At 47.0% G+C, this 19,497-nt stretch overlaps 1 protein-coding gene across 2 annotated transcripts in view; it reads right to left on the bottom strand.

The window, feature by feature from the left end:
* Nucleotides 1-19,497, bottom strand: part of FRMD4A (FERM domain containing 4A) — a 362,260-nt gene that overhangs the window by 142,226 nt on the left and 200,537 nt on the right. For both annotated transcript variants that reach the window (XM_030216141.1, XM_030216142.1), the window contains exons 6-7: nucleotides 16,105-16,161; nucleotides 12,141-12,163 (exon numbers count right to left, since the gene is read on the bottom strand). In XM_030216141.1, coding sequence (XP_030072001.1) covers nucleotides 12,141-12,163; nucleotides 16,105-16,161 — 80 coding nt within the window. The remainder of the gene's footprint in view (nucleotides 1-12,140; nucleotides 12,164-16,104; nucleotides 16,162-19,497) is intronic.

Raw genomic sequence — 19,497 nt, 5'->3', positions numbered from 1 at the left:
GAAAATGTGGGATACAAATGCAATAAATAATTACTGCTTCTTGGATTCTGGTAACGAGTTAAGTGATTAAGGTGCACCGAAAAGTAGCACTCTCTGGTGTAGACGTGTGTATTGGACACACGCAAAAAAGGCCTTTTTTTTGGGGGGGGGGGGGGAGGGGAAATGGACGTGCAGCAAAATGAAAATTGCCACGTGTCCATTTTGGGCCTGAGACCTTAATGCCACCCGTTGACTTAGCGGTAAGGTCTACACACGTTACGTGGCCGGTAATCGTCATCGCACGTACAATGCTGATTACCGCCCGGTTAGTGCCATGCACTGGAAATTTTCCGGCGCACGTAAAAAATGAAATTATTGCCTGGGCCACAAGGCAGCCGGGTGGTAGTTCCGAATTGGTCCGCGTTGGGCGCCTACAAGACTTAGTAAAAGGGCCCCTCAAATGTTCTGAGTGTAAGATATTCGGAACCTCTTTAGTGGGAGTTAATTGGGGGAGAAATGGGCCTCATGGTTACAGCAAAAGGCTAAGAACCAGAGAAACCAGAGTTCAAATCCTGCTTCTCCCACTGAACTTGCCTGTGACCTTGGACAAATCATTTTCTCCTTTTATCTCAAGTACCCACAGGAATTTATTTGAATAACAGCGCAAACTGTTTTGAGCATCATCTGAAAAGATGGATAAAAATCCACAATTATTTCTACATGTGGAAGTAGCAGCCACACCTTGTCCCTCCCATATATGCATTTCCTTTGCTAGGGCGCATGTGGGCATCAGTGGTGTATCTGTAGGGGGGCCACAGGGGCCTGGGCCCCCCCAATTGGCTCTGGGGCCTCATGTTTGGCTGGCGGGGGTTCCTAACCTCCGCCAGCTGAAGTGTTTGTCCTGCGCTGGTCTCGCCGCATTGCCTACACTGCTTTTCTCAGTCATGCTGTGCACGCTCATCTTAGTGCATGGTGTGACTGAGAACAGAGCAGGGCAGGCAATGTGAGACCAGCGCGGGACAAACGCTTCAGCCGGCGGCGGGTTGGAGACCCCCACCAGCCAGGGTACCATCATGCAGCAGAATCGGGAGGGGGGTAGGGGGAAGGCGGGCCAAAATGTGCCCCCACCCACCTCCTGTCGAGGTCTGGCTATGCCCCTGGTGGGCATGCACTCTGATACAGAACAATGTGTGGAGCAGTTATCGCAAAAGGCGCAAGTAATCGCACAGACTAGTTATAATTACCCTGATTATGTTTTTGGAACTTGGAAAGTCCTCTGTAAAAAGCAGCTCTCCGCCCTCAAGACTATCGAAGACCATGGGCCACAACTTCACACAACAAAGCGTTTGCCTAATGAAAACACAAGAACCCGATGAACCCTGATGATCTGGAAAGACCTCATTCCTTCTAGTCTTTATTCACAGAGAAGAATGAAGGGCGTCTGCTTGATCAGACAAGACACCTTCCTTCCAGTATTCACATGAAAATAATTACAGGACCATTTACAATCAATTGCACGTCAACCGGTGAACTCCAGCAAAACGGAAGCACCCAACGGGCTTCTCCGCTGTCTGTTTCATACCCAAAGGGCTGCCCCGGGCTGCAGCCTTCTTCTCAGATCTCCACACTGCCAAAACACAGATAAATCAAGGTACATTAATCACAGTTTTGCTCCTGGTGTACTGTCTGTGAACCAGCTGTTCCAGGGCTCTCCTAGAACTTGCAGCCGTTTCTTTAAGCTGTGTTTCACAACACTTGTGCTTCATTTAAATGAGAGAATGCCTGAGGTGAGTAATAAATCACGAAGACCAATTCACGTTGACAGATTTCGCTCAGGGTGTGCTGACAGGTGTGATGAATAAAGTCAAGTACCGGGAAGTGTTCAGAAATCCCGAGATCTCTCATATTTATCAAATGCCTGACCTACGGCAAAGAAGGAAAAAACTCCATGCATCTGGTTTTTAACACAGCAGTGACCCACTTTGATTGTATTTTCAGTGATAGTAGAATGAGCCTACGCTGGCATTACTAAGACCTGCTGCATCGTTACGCTACCCTGCGACTGGTTATGCGTTAGGACACTTACACACATAGTCAAAGCATGCACTCTGAACAACCACAAAACCAGCTTTCCTCAACCTTATAAAATGATCTAAAACAGTTACATAAGTACATAAGTGTTGACAATACTGGGACAGACCGAAGGTCCATCGAGCCCAGCATCCTGTTTCCAACAGTGGCCAATCCAGGTCACAAGTACCTGGCAGAAACCCAAAGGGTAGCAACATCCCATGTAGAACCCCAAAGAGTAGCAAGATTCCATTCAGAATCCCAAGTACATAAGTACATAAGCATTGCCATACTGGGACAGACCGAAGGTCCATCAAGCCCAGCATCCTGTTTCCAACAATGGCCAATCCAGGTCACAAGTTCCTGGCAAGATCCCAAAACAGTACAATATATTTTATACTGCTTATCCCAGAAATAAGCAGTGGATTTTCCCAAGTCCATTTTAATAATGGCTTATGGACTTTTCTTCTAGGAACCTATCCAAACCTTTTTAAAACACCGCTAAGCTAACTGCTTTTACCACATTCTCTGGCAACGAATTCCAGAGTTTATTTATTTATAGCATTTATATCCCACATTTTCCCACCTATTTGCAGGCTCAATGTGGCTTACATTGTCCCGTAATGCCCCCTAGTCCTAGTATTTTTGGAAAGAGTAAACAAGTGATTCACGTCTACCCGTTCCACTCCACTCAGTATTTTATAGACCTCTATCATATCTCCCCTCAGCCCTCTTTTCTCCAAGCTGAACAGCCCAAGCCATTTCAGCTTTTTCTCATAGGGAAGTTGTCCCATCCCCTTTATTATTTTCGTCGTCCTTCTCTGTACTTTACATAATTCTACTGGTCTGCAAACATCCACAAGTTGCCAAGAAAAGGAAGCAGCAAGGCTCAATTCAACCATATTTGGATTTAAAACATTTCTGGAAAAAAGAAACTAGCTGAATATGAACAATGCCTCAGATGTCCTGCATTTCTCTGGTAAATGCCTTTTACACAGGATTTTAGACCAAGCCCTGTTCCCTGGTAGATTAGTGTAGTGGCTTGAGAACCAGAAGTGGATTCAATTCCCAATGAAGCTCCTTGTGACTGTGGGTAAGTCACTTAACCCTCCGTTGCCCCAGGTACAAAATAAGTACCTGTATATAATATGTAAACTGCTTTGATTGTAACCACAGAAAGGCAGTATATCAAATCCCATTCCTTTTCCCTTAGATATTATAATGAGGCACATTATCAGCCCCATTATAATATGTATGACCCTCATGATTTCCTTTTTGGACATGCAAGGTCACTGCCTGATGTCACTAACAGCTAGGATTGGGCGATGAAGTTCTTGGAGATGGTCCAGTTGAAAGCAGCTGCCCACACTTCAGTCACCAAAAGGTAACTGAACACGAAAGTCCCACGGGAAAAATGACAAAACAACAAGAAAGTGGGAAACGAAGAGAGGCTGGACAGACCACGGGATCAACAGATAAAATTTATTGCTATGATGCATTAAAAAACAATGCACAAGATTCAAAATCAAACTCGACACGACGCTGTGTTTCGGAACGAGTGTGCCTGCTTCAGTGGCATAGCTATCATGGGGCCATGGGGGCATGGGCCCCCGTAGATTTGGCCCTGGACCCCCCTGCCGAGATCCTCTCGACCCCCCCTTCCCGCCGCCAACCCTCCCCCGCCACCGTCGTGTACTTTTGCTGGCGGGGGACCCCAACCCCCGCCAGCCGAAGTCCTCTTCTCGTCCGCACGGCGTTGCTTGCTGAATGATCTGATCAAGTTTCTCTGTGTGCGTCTGAGGACGTCAGACGCACGCACAGATACAGATTCAAACTTCATCAGATCATTCGGCAACGCCGCGCGGCCGAGAAGAGGACTTCAGCTGGCGGGGGTTGGGGTCCCCCGCCAGCAAAGGTACGTGGCGGGAGAGGGTTGGTGGCGGGAAGGGGGGTCGAAAGGGTTGCGGCGGCAGGGAGGGGGGGTCGGTGGTGGCACTGGGGGGGGGAGGGGGTTAAAATGTGCCCCCTCGCCCCGGGCTCTGGACCCCCCTCCCGTCGAAGTCTGGCTACGCCCCTGGCCTGCCTTAGGAGTCTGATGATATGAAGTGAAAAGGGGATTATACAGCTGACTGGAAAAAGGTCCTGTGGTCGATAGAAATGGAATGCCTGGTCAAGCGTACCAGCTGATCTCCTTCACATCATCGCACTATCCTGTTGAAATATGTCCAATAAACACACGCAAATAGTTACGTGCTGGTTATGCCTGTAAATCATTAGAATAATGATATATATGTGCATTAAATGACAAAATCCTACCTAAGCGCCATTCTGAAACATGCACATACCTTGCGCAGTTGCGTATTTTACAGGTATGTGAATGCACAGGCGGAGTCTGTGTGCAGAGGAAAGGGGATTTTGTGCATCGATATCAGAGACACTGCTAAATCTGCCTCTTGCATCACCCACTTATCTGACTGGCCCACTAAATATTCAAAAATGTTTCTTCCATTTCTGCCGTGTTGCAGTTCCGTCCTGGTGCCCGTGATTTGTAGAGAGAAATGATTATTGAAATGAAAGTGGCTGTGGATTAGGATGAATTGATTAATTTTGTAATGGTTTCCGGTGTACTGCTGGTCCAGGGTAGATGCCTTTAGAAGTTTGTCACATGCAGTTATGCCATCTTCATGGGGAATGTTGCTGTGTACTGATTCTACATCACAGTGACCAGGAGAGTTGCCGGGGATGGGGCTGCTTGATATTATCTGTGATGTATTGTATGAATCTGTTTGAACTGTGTACTAGGGGTATAAGCTGGTAAGGTCACAGCTGCCACTCCGTGGGGTCACCCTCCAATGCTTTTTTTCACTACTGTTCCGAGCTGAGGTGTCCAATCCTCGGTTTCCATCTTTGTATCATTTAGAGATGATCTGGGTTTATCCCATCATTTTCAATTCCATTACTATTTTGTCCCCACTACCTTTTCCGGGAGACCAGTCCAAGCATCCATCACCCTTCTTGTCAACAAATGTTTCTGATACTGCATCTGAATGTCCCTATTTGTGTGTGTGCTGGGGGAGGGGGAGGTCAGGGGGAAGAGACCACCAAGAAATGGGATCTGCTAAAGACACTCATTTGCAGATATTTTCATGGGAGTAAAGAGAAAAGAAGGGTTTCGTGATCTGATGTGAAAACAAAGCTGGTTGAATGAAGTAAACTGAAAAAGAGACACCGGAAGGGACGAACATTCTCCTGTTCCATCTCTGTTACATCCTGAGATTTACCCTGTTTAGGAAACACATCCCAGCTTCTCATCAGTCCTTCCCCTCACTCTTAATGCTTAAGGGGCATTCACCACCAGTGTCCTACTCACTCCATTTCGCTGCCCAAGAGTCACACCAACGAGAGAATAGGATGTCAGCTTATTTGCTAGATAAACACAAGCTATTTCCGCAGAAAAAAAAGGAAGATTTCCATCTCCAATTAAGTGAAGCATTACCATTCTCTTATCTGGTATTGCTATAAAGCTCGAATCCTCAGACATAATTACCAGGGTCTTTCCAGGGAACGTCACTCTGTCATGTTTGTCAGGGATGGCTGCCTAAAATGGCTATTTCTTTACATGTAGTAAAGGGCAGGGCAGAACCCAGTCAGCTATTACACAAGCCGTGTGATCTGAATCCTCTCTCCTCCTGGTAACAGGTGGGGGCAGTTATGGGAGGGAGTTCTGTTCCCTGCTGTGCATGTAATATAATGAAAATTCTTATAAAGTGAAGTATTTGACATCCTACTGCTGATGAAATTCAAAATGTAAGCATCTGGGTTAAGAAAAATCCCCCCCCCCCTCTCTCAAAGGTAGCTAACTGCTTTCAGGCAAAATAGAAATTTCAGCATATGACTGGTAGCAGAATTAAGGTAATTCTTGCCTACATCTTCTATTTCTTTCAGATGTCTCTTCTTTACGGACACCCGTGCTGCTCCCATGGAATTCAAAAGAAGCCACTGTTTAGGAATTTTCAGCCAACAAATCCATTTTGCAGTGGGATCACAATAAACTGGTGACAGTAATCGGATGACACCCATTCGTGGGGTCTGGTGGACAGGGAGAAAGACCTGGGTTGGAATAGAAGCTTAAAATGTTATCACAATGAGTTCATGTGATGACACGTCATGCTGCACTATGCAAGTGGAATCCTGTCATGCCATTTTAAGAGTAGCGTTATCACGGAAAGTCAGAAATAGTGGAACATTTCTTTCCAGATGGCCTGGTACTATAGAGAAAGCCTTCAGATTCACAGGACTACAGGACTACAGGACGGTCTTGTTGGAAGGGTAGAGGGTGGTGGTGAGGAGGAGGATTGTTATAGCTGCTCATGTTATTATTGTTTTCTATTTCTAATCTATATTAATAATTCTCACCTCAAACATTCTGAAGCTCACTCTGTGGCAGGGAAAACCTGGAGCCCTGCACTTAGGCTGTCACCACTCACCACTCACTGTCACTCATGCACCACTCTCACTGATAGACCCACCCACACCCATGCCCCTTCCGCACATAATTGCCTACCTCAACGTTCTAATGAAGCTGCAACTTCCGGTTTGTGAGGTGCCAGAGATCGGAATTTAGCCCCATTACTATTTGCCCCGCCCTCGCGTCAAACGTGATGACGTTGAGGGCGGAGCTATGACACTTGACCAATCGAATCGCTCCGCCCTCAACGTCATCACGTTTGATGCGAGGGCGGGGCATACATCGATCTACTACGCGACGACGATTGGAGGGAGTGAGTCAGGCAGCGAGGGAGCCAGCCAGCCACTCTCTACGTCACGGGGCGGGTCGCCGGCCGGGGAGGGGCAGGGCGCCCACGACCACGACCACCCTGAAGCACGGAGGGAAAGTCCAGCATCAAGGGGAGGGGGATGGGAACGAAAGCGCCTTGCTAGCGCCCGTTTCATAAACTAGTTTATACATAATAGTTGTTCCTTTTTTATACTTTAATAAAAAGATTTGAATATAAAATCATAATTGTTCGAGACTTCTGCAGGTGAGGGTAGAGCCCACGGGGATGGAGTGGGGACGGAGCAGGGAAGGAGACAGAACCCATGGGGACGGGGACAAACTCTATTAGATTGTAAGCTCTTTGAGCAGGGACTGTCTTTCTTCTATGTTTGTGCAGCGCTGCGTACGCCTTGTAGCGCTATAGAAATGCTAAATAGTAATAATAGTGTCATTCTGTAAAGAAGTTCCCAAGATTCTAGAGTTCTATAAGGTCATGCGCTCACGTAGGCAGAGCACACTGACGCCACCTGCTGACACAACTGGAGAACACTGCAGCTGTTGCAAAAAAATCTCTCATCTGGAGGATATTGATCAGCTGATCTTTCTGGTCTATCTTCTGCCTGTTTTACCTGCCACATATCTAAATCTTGGAGCCGGGGTCTAAAACAGTGATGAGGAAGGTTGCCAGCAGGATGGAGCCCAATGTGGAAACTCTGGAGTGATACAGTGCTGGGGAATGATGTGCCATCAATTGCAAATCTGAGGAATTTCCATTACAGATAATGCGCAAAAACTTGAAAGAGCCTCACGGCAGCAAAGCAGAAGGAACTTGAACCCAGGCTCCATTACTCAGGTAGCAGGGCCGGTCTTAGGCAGGGGTGAGAGGAGAGGTTGCACAGGGCCCCGCGCCTCCAGGGGCCCCGTGGCGCTCCCTCCTGCTCCCCACCACTGCCATGATCTGACTCCTTGCCTCCCCTCCCCCGAGCCGCAGGATGCCCTCCCGGCACATACCCAAGGCCGCCCTGGTGGTGTAGTGGGAGTCTTCAGGGCAGGAAAGATCCCCAGTCTTTCCTGCCCACTGCCGGCGCTGATGCCTTGTTGCCGCATCGCTCTTTAAAAATGGCTGCCGAGACTGTTGGCTCAGGCAGCCATGTGAATATTCCAATTACTGTTTCATTATTGCTACCAAGTATTAGATATTAAGTGGATTTGTTTTAATTATTATTATTACATTTGTACCCCGCGCTTTCCCACATAATGCAGGCTCAATGCGGCTTACATAATAATTTGAAATACAAAATTAATTGAATTTTAATAAAACAGTAGTAAAACACAGGAGGCTCTTAAATAAACTGGAGGGGCTGAAGATATGACCCGAAGTGGTGAACTGGATTAGGAACTGGTTGATGGACAGACGCCAGAGGGTGGTGGTGAATGGAATTCGCTCGGAGGAGGGGAAGGTGAGTAGTGGAGTGCCTCAGGGATCGGTGCTGGGGCCGATTCTGTTCAATATATTTGTGAGTGACATTGCTGAAGGGTTAGAAGGTAAAGTTTGCCTTTTTGCGGATTAGTTTATCTAGTCCTTACATGCACATGCTTTTGCTTTTTAAACCCAAAGGTTTCCTATGATAGCATTGTGTATATTTGAATTATTTTTTCTGTACAAGTTTTGCTTGATTTGTCTTTATTTGAAATTTAAAAAAATGTTTAAAATGCATCTTGTCAACAAGGGGTGGGGCTTGGTGGGGGCGGGGCTAGGTGGTCTGCACAGGGCCACGCAATTGCTAAGACCGGCCCTGTCAGGTAGTTTCGGCTAAAGGTAAAGAGATAGGAAGGCATTTCCACGATTTGCCTCTATTTGTGGTTGTGGTTCTTGGGCAGAAAAAATAGAGAAATGTTTGAAAATTCAGTGATATGTATATATGTTTGCACTCCCCCCCCCCACCCCCAACCCACTCATTACTACTTGAAGAGTGGCTATACAGCCATTCTGTGGCACGGGCGTAGCCAGACTTCGGTGGAAGGGGGGTCCAGATCCTGAGGTGAGGGGGCACATTTTAGCCCCCCCTAGCGCCGCTGCCCCCACGTCATTGCCACCACCCCCCCGGCGGCGCTGCTACCACCACCATCAACTTTGACCCCGCCCCCCCTCTCGACCCTCTCTCCCGCTGCCAACCCTCCCCTGCTGTCGCCTACCTTTGCTGGCGGGGAACCCCAACCCCCGCCAGCCGAGGTCCTCTTCTTCCGGCGCAAGGCTTCGTTCTGTTTCTGTGAGTCTGATGTCCTGCACGGTACTTCCCACCCCTATCACGCTGTCATTTCCGGCGCTAGAATGGGTGGCGGTAAGGGCTCCTCCCCCAAAATGGCCGCACGACAAGTGCAGCTGCGGTAAAAGGGAACCTCGGTGCGCATGTAAAAGACGTGCCGACAGCAGCGCTGGCCCCCTTTTCCTGCAGTTTGGTAAAAGGGGTCCATACTTGGCTGGTTCTTCAATATATATGTATTGTAGTAGGGTCTTGTTTCAGTGCTACCGCCTACCTCAGGAGTCTACTGACATATCTAAAAGGAAAAAAAAAACCCTCTCTTCTTATACCATAGAAGAGAAATACACCAGATGGAACCTGAATAGGATTTTGGTAACGCTCTGGAATTCTCTTAGATTTGGAGCAAAGAGAAGGGCGTCAAATGTTCACATGTCAGAAATGTTGTTCTGGATACACTACAACAGAGGTGTAGCCAGACTCGGTATTCTGGACTGGCCCAGAGGTAAATTGGATGGGCCCCTCCCCCCCCAACCACACACCACAAATAGCTTCCTGGAGACATTTTTTAAGAACATAAGAGGTTTATTTCCACCTACCCCACATCTTCTCCCTCTCCTCTGTGGCATCCCAGCATCTGCACTCCTGTCTCTGAACCCCCTTCCCTCCCCGGTGTCAGTACAGGTTTCCTCGGTGCCTGCAGCGATTCATTCTCGCTGCTTACACCAGCCCCTCAGGCTTCCATCTGCCATGTCCCACCCTCGCTGATGTCATTGCCTGTTTCCTGTCTGGCGGAACGCGGCAGATGGAAGCCTACAGAGCCGGTGCGCAAGCAGCGAGAATGAATTGCTGCAGGCGTCGAGGAAACCTGTACCGACACCGGGGAGGGACAGGGGTTCACAGACCAAAGTGCAGGTGCCGTGACGCTGTGGAGTACAGCGGAGAAGAGAGCAGTGTGGCGATGCAGCTGGGTGGGCCTCAGTCAAGATTGGGTGGACCTGTGCCCACCCAGGCCCACCCGTAGCTACGCCACTGCTGACTACAATAAATATATATTGAAGAACCCCTTCCCCCCCAAGAGTATTTGGAAGGTCTACTAACGAACACCTCCCTTCCTCCATCCATCCATCCTGAGGCATTAGTAGAGGCTCTCCCGTTCCCCCACCTTGGTGGTCTTTTTTTGCTGAGCACCAGCTAAAGTCATTTTTTCCAGGGAAAATTTCAAACCCCGCTGCCTACCTCTTTATTAATGTTTAGGTCTTTTTATTGTAAGCCTCTAAAAACATAAGATTAGTGATATAAATACATAAGCTTAGGTGTCAGGATCACATTGAAATTTGTCTTCAAAATTCATAAGTTAGATCTCTGGAGGGAATCAAAGACTGAACTTTTTCTCACATTTTGATTTTATATCTTGGCCCGTGATTCGCTCCCAGGTCTCTTGTGGGTCTTGGAAGGAATCCGTCTGTATAAGGTGGAGCCGTGAGAGGCGTCTCCTCCAATATGCCAAGGTTCCACATTTTGCCATGTTAACTTTTTGTAAATATCTGTAAACTTAGACCAAATTCACCTAGGGCCATCGAAGTAAATGTGGAATCTTACAGCGCTGAGAACAGACGGACCTTAGTGATTTCCCTTTCAAATTCAGGATAAACAATTTCATGATAACATAAACTAAACATGATTAAACACAAATATTAACCACGATAACTTCGGGGGAAAAGGGAAGATTCTGGAGACAAGTGATCTCTGGAAAAGTGCTGCACATCTTGGAACTCTTTAGAATTTTGGAAAGCATAAACAAGCGATTCACGTCTACCCATTCCACTCCACTCAGTATTTTATAGACCTCTATCATATCTCCCTCAGCTGTCTCTTCTCCAAGCTGAAGAGCCCCAGCCACTTTAACCTACTGTATTTATTTATTTTATTTATTGCATTTGTATCCCACATTTTCCCACCTTTTTGCGGGCTCAGTGTGGCTTACAATACGATATGAATGATGGAAATACAGTTTGTTACAATTCGGTTATGGATTACATTGTGAAGAGTTATGCGAGACAATCAAAGTATTGTTAAGGAATATAACACTGGAACAAAACCTTGACACATTGGAAGGTGACAGCGGGTTAAAAGGGCATTATGTATGGTATACATATTTCTGTGAGTAAAGGTATGAGTGAGGTGAGACTTCGGGGGATGAGAGTTCAGAAGTGGATGTATTGATGCATTAGTGAACAGTGAGTGTGGACTTTATGTGTTTTGGTTCTTTCCGTAAATTTTTTCAAAAAGATGGGTCTTCAATAATTTGCGGAAGGAGGTTTGCTCGTAGATCGTTCTCAGGTTGCGCGGCAGTGCGTTCCAGAACTGCGTGCCCACGTGAGAAAAGGTTGACGCGTATAGTGTCTTGTATTTTACACCCTTGCAATTACCTGAACGTACACCACTTTAATAGCCCTTGCAGGTGTCCTATATCTTTAGATACAGTATTTTTCTGTTCCTGGAGGGGGCCACAGAAAAAAACGTAATAGTTACAGTCCCTTGGTTTACAGTCCACTGCACTAACCATTAGGCTATTCTTCTAACCTGCTTATTATCTTCAAAATGGCCATAATAACTGCAGCTGACAGAGTCTGGTTTTCCTTTCTGGTTTCACTTTCAGGGGAGAGGGAGGGGGACAGCAACCACTGGGGGATTAAAGAGGGGTCATGCCTTAATCCTTCCAGCCAGAGGAACTTTTTGTAACTTGAATGTGACTGAAACAGGTCTAGATAAAAAAAACTTCTGTCTTTTAGGATGTGGATGTTTCTTCCCGTTCGAAAATCGCTGTTGGACGTCCTAGTTCTGGTACCACCCAAAACAATCCCACAACCCCCACCCCCTCCCCTTGCTATCTGGATGAAGCGCAGTGTGAAATGTCCAAATTCTGACTTTCCAAATAAGGATTTGGATGGACATTATTTTTAGGCATCTTGAGGTGTTCATCTGCTTTGAAAATAGGTACCACACAGCCTTCAGACAAAAAAATGAAACATAGTTTAATGAACCTTTACCTTGCATAATCGCCTTTTGCTTCCTGCAACAAAGAGGAGAAAAATGTTATTCACCAGATACATTTTAAAGGCTGATTTTCTTCATTTATAGAAGGTCTTACTTATGAACCAAACCCCTGCGCACTTTGAAGAATGAGTAAAGACGAACTGAAGTCCTCAGTGAACTCTCAACGCCCCCCCTACAAAACAGTCCACGAGCGTGAGACCTCAATGGTGCAGCTCATTTTGCTGGTAGAAATGTGAAAAGAATGTAGGTAATTCTGTTTTTCCTGAGGGCATTTTGTAGGGATTCAATTTCCTGAGTAACCCCTAGATGCACTGGCATGCTGGAGGCTTCAGTAGGGTCGGACACCAGGGTCAGGAAATGAACAGCATTTTCCCATACCTGCTTCGAAAGTACCAGGCCCACTGGGTTCTGCTTTCCACGGGACAATCTGCAGACAGTTTCTGGCATTTTGAGCTGGTTTCTTGGAATTGGGAGTATATTGCACTTAAGAATTAGGTTTAAAGTCGCCTTGTCTAATTTTTCAAATTCTACAAGGTGTCACACATCTGAACTGTTGATTAATATTTAATCAGTTCATATCGTTCATTCCAGAAGACTGAAAGAACAATTGATTTTAGCACCATAGTTCTATAAAGGAATCCAATTTCAGAAGAGCTTTAGATCACCCTTCTCTGTACCAGGAACAGGGCTGCCAAGAGACTGAGCCGGGTCCGAGGCAGGGCAGGGCCACCGCTCCCGGGTCCAGGGCAGGGCTGCCGCCCCCCCTGGATCGCTGCCGTTGTCCCCCCCCCCCCCCCGACACAACTCCAAATACCCTGGCTGGCGAGCATCCCGAGGCCTCACCAGCAGAAGTCTTCCTCTAGCACTGCTCTTCACTTCTCCGCATTGCCTACCTGCCCCCCTACCCTGCCCTTACGGCTGCCTTTTCTCTCACTTCTTGCGTGCTCAGTTTCAAAACCGAGCATGCGCGGCCTGAGAGGAAAAGCAGCCACTTGGCAGGCAATACAGCAGAGTGAAGAGCAGCACTGGAGGAAGACCTCTTCTGCTGGTGGGACCTGGGGGGGACCCCCGCCAGCCAAACCAGAGGCCCTGGCCCGAAACCCTGCTGTGTCTGCTCCTCCCCAGCCTCCAAGGGGGTCCAGCTCCGGAGTTTTCTCTGCTTCTGTCGGGGACGCGATCACCCAGGTCTCATCAGGAAAGAGAGAGAGACCCCGGCGCCAGGCCCCCCTTGAAGCTTGGGCCTGGGGAATTTTGCCCCCCTGCTACATAACAGACACTACCTTCTGTATGTCCCTTAAATCGTTGCAGAACCATCAAACGCAAAGCCTCCACTAGTCCCAAACTCTCTAGCGATATACAAGATTATATCCTACTAACAAGATTGTAAAATTTGTACCCAACCAATGCTCTACCTAAATTATTGTATCCAACCCATGTCCCACTTATGATGTAAACCGCACTGATATAAGATCTGAATTGAATTATTTATAAGTGAATCTGACCTCTGTTGATTTTAAAAATTAACAGTTTGTAAGAGGATTTGAGAACTGTGATTGCTGCGTTAGATCAAGTTGCAGGTGAGACCTTTTTTATTGGACTAACTTTTTTTTTGCATTTTTCATAATTTTGCCATACAGAATAAGGAAACACCAAGCATAATTAAAAAAGAAAATGAGAAATATAATAATATGGAAAATATACGGAAATTTAGGCCACATCTAGAAAACGGCTGTAGGCTGACAAGTGAACTGAAAACTAACGAGAAGAAAAACCAAAAGCTCCGTTAAGCAGAGCAGGAAATACAAATATATTCACATATCACTCCAGAACCTCCAAAACCCATAACATTTCAGGAAACCTGTACAGCAAGCACCGATTTACCAGAAAGGTGAGAAGAATCCACAAAAATATACTTTATTGTTTCCAAACTGAACCAGGCACTTATTTTCCAACGCGCAACGCTAACCAGGTGATAACTGGCATTGTTCGCATGCTGACGATTACCACACGGTTAATGCGTGAGACCTTAGCGTTAAGTCAATGGGTGGCAGTAAGGTCTCAAACCCAAAATGGACGTCTGCCAATTTTATTTTGCCACACGTCTATTTTTGGCCCCCAAAAAAGGTGTTTTTTTACAGGTGCGCTGAAAAATGGATCTGCGTGCATCCAAACCCTGCGCTTACACTAGCGAAGGCCAATTTTCAACGCAGCTTAGTAAAAGGACCCCGAAGACTTTAAAAAAAGGTGTCTAATCACCGCTAACTCCAGACTCCGCCCCTTCTGCCTCGCATCACCTTATGCCTGGAACAGACTTCCCGAATCCATACGCCATGCTTCCTCCCTGCCCATTTTCAAGTCCTTACTCAAAGCCCATCTCTTCTCCCTTGCTTTTGGCGCCTAACCACCTTCCCCATTCATGATACCTACACTGACTACATAGTTTTACTACCTTTAGATTGTAAGCTCTCTTGAGTAGGGACTGTCCTTCCCCTTGTTTAAAATTGTACAGCGCTGCGTAACCCTAGCAGCGCTATAGAAATGCTAAGTAGTAGTAGTAGTAGTAGCAATCTCTTACCCTTATTCATCTTATTCTGCCACAGCCAAAGAAATAGTCTTATCTACTTATCTAGTCCATAGTATTTGTCTAATCTTACTATCCCTTATACACCAGCGCGGACACTTTGGTCGTTGACAGACAATAGATTGGTAATTCCATCTCCATCCAAAGCTAGATGGGAACCAACGCGAACTTCTTAGCCCCTTGGAACTGCCTTCCCAAAGAACTCAAGCTCGAAGACTCCTACACTCATTTCCGCAAAATGTTTCCCATGCATACCTCCTGCCCATTCCCACCCTGTTAGACTGTCAATGAAATGCTTGGATGTTTTACTTATATACACTGTCATCTACCACATTTGCTTATTTCCGATCTGAGGAAGAAGGGCAACCTTCGAAAGCTAATCAAGAAATGTATTAAGTTATGTCCAATAAAAAAGGTATCATCTTATTTTCTTTTCCATGTTTGATTTTGTTTGTTTTCTATTCATTACGCAAAATTTTAAAAACGCATTTTTTTTGAGACATATTTGAAGATAATGTTTAATACAAAAATAAATATAAAATAACGGAAAGTGATAGGAGAAGAGAAGAAAGAAGAAGGGGGGAGGGAGAGATTAGGAGAAAAGGGGAAAGAAAGGTTGAAAAAAAAAAAGAGAAAGAGAATATACTTTTCTTTCCTTTTTTAATTTTTCTCCAGATTTTATTACCGTGTTTCCCTGAAAATAAGACCTAGTAGAGGTTTTGCTGCAATTGGTAAATTAAGGCCTCCCCTGAAAGTAAGACCTAGCAAAGTTTTTCTTTTGAAGCAGGGCCGCCGAGAGCCGGACAAGACCGCCACCCCCACCCGAGGTCGCCTCCCCACCCGAGATCGCCGGGCCCCCCCTCCGCCCGCCCTCCATCACTCCCGGAACTAACCTGAAGCACCTCCTTTCACACACCTCTCCTTCCTTCCGTGCCCCGCCCTCGCAGACGTTACATCAGGCGAGGGCGGGACACGAAAGGAAGGAGTAGCCTGCCCTGCTGCTGCAAGTGCGAAGGTGAAGGGCGGGTGGAGGGGGGGCAAACCCGATGTTGCCCCGAAAAATAAGACATCCCCTGAAAATAAGACCTAGCGCGTCTTGGGGAGCAAAATTTAATATAAGACAGTGTCTTATTTTCGGGGAAACACGGTACATGTTTTTATGATTATGATTATAGCTTAAGTAATTCGTATGAATTGTTTTTCATTGACTTGTCTGGTTTGCTGTGCTTTCCTATCATAAATGGATTTCAGAGTATGTTTTATAGTATTTGAATGTTATATTACATTGCAAACCGTTCTGACTTACTTTTGTAATAAGTGACGGTCTAGTAAATGAATAAACGATAAACGATAGAAGAGGCAAAATTTCCACTTACTTGCAAGATGTAGGCCGCTAACTCAAACACGACTTCACTGTCAACTTCAATTAATTCCTGCAACGGAGACAAAGCATGGAACAGGTTTATGCATTTGCTCTGTGTGGGATAATGAAGTCTGCAACGTTAAACCCCTCCCTCAAAGACAGTCCCTCTTACTTTCTGAAACTCAACATACATAAAGCCTGGACTTTTCACATCAAGGGGAGAACGGCTCAAAACTCCTCCCCGTTAAGTAGAAAATAACAAATGAACAGAGCTCTTTAATGAAGGCCTGATCAAGCAATTTGACTTATACTCTCAGACACCAACTGCAGCGTTACAGAGGACACATGACTATCCTGTGATCATCGTTAACAAACAGCTTGAAAAACACATCCTTGATAGACAGAGCATCATGCGACAGGAAGAGCGCAGGCCTGGCACATCTGAGGGCTGCAGTAACCAAAAGAAGGTCCTAGGAGGAAGCCTAGAATCCCTGTTCCAGCTCTGCTAATTCTCCATTTTGGCAGGGTGGAGATGGAACAGAACAATGAGGTTCTCGGTAGATTCGCACAACCCTGACAATCTCTTCATGTTTCCATTAGCATTTTCGTTCAGTATGTATTTTTTTTTTTTTTTGACATGGTGCAACTGGAAGCTTTTTACAAGATAAGGAAAAGGTGCGGTTGAACAGAATAATGTTACTTAGATTTTCTCAGGATTGGGGTACATAAGTATTGCCATACTGGGAAAGACCAAAGGTCCATCGAGCCCAGCATCCTGTTTCCAAAAGTGGCCAATCCAGGTCACAAATACCCGGCAAGGTCCCAAAACATTTTATACTGCTTATCCCAGAAATAGTGGATTTTCCCCAAGTCCATTTAATAACGGTCTATGGGCTTTTCCTTTAGGAAGCCGTCCAAACCTTTTTTAAACTCCGCTAAGCTAACCACCTTTACCACATTCTCTGGTAGTAAATAGGGTTCTAATTTTAAAAAGGAAAAAAAAGGTGTTTCTAACTTAGGGGCCCTTTCACCAAACTGCGGTAAAAAGTGACCTTAGCGTAGTCTTACGTGGCTCATTCCCACACACTAAGGCTGATATTTCTATTTTCCTTATTAATGGCCATGTGCTATTTTTCCCATTAGCCCCTACTACCACCCAGGGGCATAGCCAGAGCTCGGCGGGAGGGGGTCCAGAGCCCAACGTGAGGGGGGCACATTTTAGCCTGCCTTCCCCACTGCTTTCGACCCCCCCCTGCCGCCACAAGGTAACTTTGCTGGCGGGGGTACCTAACCCCTGCCAGCTGAAGCGTTTATCTATCCCACGCTGGTCTCGCTCTTGCTTCCTCTCCTGTTTTCAGCGCGCTGTGCACCGCACGCTCGTTTTAGTTTCATTAAAACGAGAGCACGCACGGCGCGACTGGAAACAGGAGAGGAAGCAAGAGCGAGACCAGCGCGGGACAGATAAACGCTTCAGCTGGCGGGGGTTGGGGGCCCCAGAGGCAATTTGTGGGGGCCCAGGCCCCCATGGCCCCCCCCATAGCTACGCCACTGCGACCACCCATTATGTAGGCAATATGAGCTCACGCACTAAGCATGAGCTAATTGGTTAATGTACGACAATATAGCTGTGCTAACCAATGAGAACATACATTTTCCCTCCTGTTTACTAAGCTGCGATAGTAGCTGGTGGTGCGCTAATGTGCGTGGCTGAGTAAACGGGGGGGGGGGGGGGTGTATTTTTAGCGTGTGGATAGCGCACGCACATCGAAAGATTACCACAGGACACTAGCAATTGGGAAGCAAAGACAGTGCTGGGCAGACGTCTACAGTCTGTGCCCTGAAGATGGCAAGGACAAATCAAGGTCAAGTATACATATGTAGTATCACATCAAACCTTCTGCTATGAGTTTATCTTGTTGGGCACACTGGATGGTCTGTCCAAGCTTTTCTCTGCTGTCATCTACAATGTTACTGTGCCACACTGGAAGCCCTGGAGAGTGAAAGGCAGCTCCTGGGCTTCCAGCTTAGTGAAAGAGCAATCGGGGGTTGGTGACCACTCAATCTCTACATTTATGATCTCAGTTTATTTAGATTTTGCTCACCCCTTTTTCAGTAGTAGCTCAAGGTGAGTTACATTCAGGTACTCTGGATATTTCTCTGTCCCAGGAGGGCTCACGATCTAAGATTGTACCTGAGGCAATGGAGGGTTAAGTGACTTGCCCAAGATCACAAGGAGCAGCAGCAGGAATTGAACTGGCCACCTCTGGATTGCAAGCCTGGTGCTCTAACCACTAGGCCACTCCTCCACCCCAAAGAATCTTGTTACTCTTTGGGGTTCTACATGGAATGTTGCTACACTTTGAAATTCTGCATGGAATCTTGTTATTCTTTAGAATTCTAGAATCTTTATTTATTTAGATTTTGCTCACACCTTTTTCAGAAGTAGCTCAAGGTGAGATAAATTCAGCTGCTCTGGATATTTCTCTGTCCCAGGAGGGCTCACAATCTAAGTTTGTACCTGGGGCAATGGAGGGTTAAGTGACTTGCCCAAGATCACAAGGAGCAGCAGTGGGATTTGAACCGGCCACTTCTGGATTGCAAGACCGGTGCTCTAACCACTAGGCAGAGGTGTTCCTGGCCTGGATGGCACCCGGGGCGGAGCGCCGATGCGCGCCCCCCTGCTAAATGACACCTTCCCCCCCCCTCTGGTGAAATGACACCCCCCCCCGGTGCACGCCGCTGGGGGGAGGGGGTGCTGCGGCGCGCGCCTGCTCAGAGTTCGCTAAACTTTGCTTCGCTGCAGCTCCTTCTGCCCCGGAACAGGAAGTAACCTGTTCCGAGGCAGAGGGAGCTGCAGCGAACGAGCGACAAAGTTTAGCGAACTCGGAGCAGGCGCGCACCGCAGCACCCCCCCAGCGGCGTGCACCCGGGGCGGACCGCCCCCACCTTGGTACGCCACTGCCACTAGGCCACTCCTCCACAGTTGCCGTGTGGAGATGGTCCCATGAAGCAGGCAGGATTTGTAACCCCTGACTTAAAAGAGGAGAAAGCTATGCAGAGGCAAAGCCAGTGAAACCTTGAACTTCCCCAAGCCGGATGCTATATTCCCCAGAGAAGCTTTAAGGAGGAAATCCCTGACCCTTTTCCTCCCCCCCTCATTCCCAGAAAACAGTGTGTAAGAGAGCAAATCCTAGCATTTCTTCAGCTTCCCACAGACCCTGGCAGGCTGCAGCTCTTTCCCGCCACTTCTCAGTCTCCCTTGCAACAATGCCCGCTCTGTTCTTTCATATCCCAGGATTAATTAGCAAGCATTGACTGAGGGGCAGTGATTCCTGGTCCTTTATCCCACAGGCTGACTGGGCCCTTCCCACAGGGATCTGCATTACAGGTCAGCTCTCTCAGATGC

Source organism: Microcaecilia unicolor, chromosome 10, assembly GCF_901765095.1.
Source record: "Microcaecilia unicolor chromosome 10, aMicUni1.1, whole genome shotgun sequence".
NCBI lineage: Eukaryota > Metazoa > Chordata > Amphibia > Gymnophiona > Siphonopidae > Microcaecilia > Microcaecilia unicolor.
This window is presented reverse-complemented; position numbering and strand designations above follow the sequence as displayed.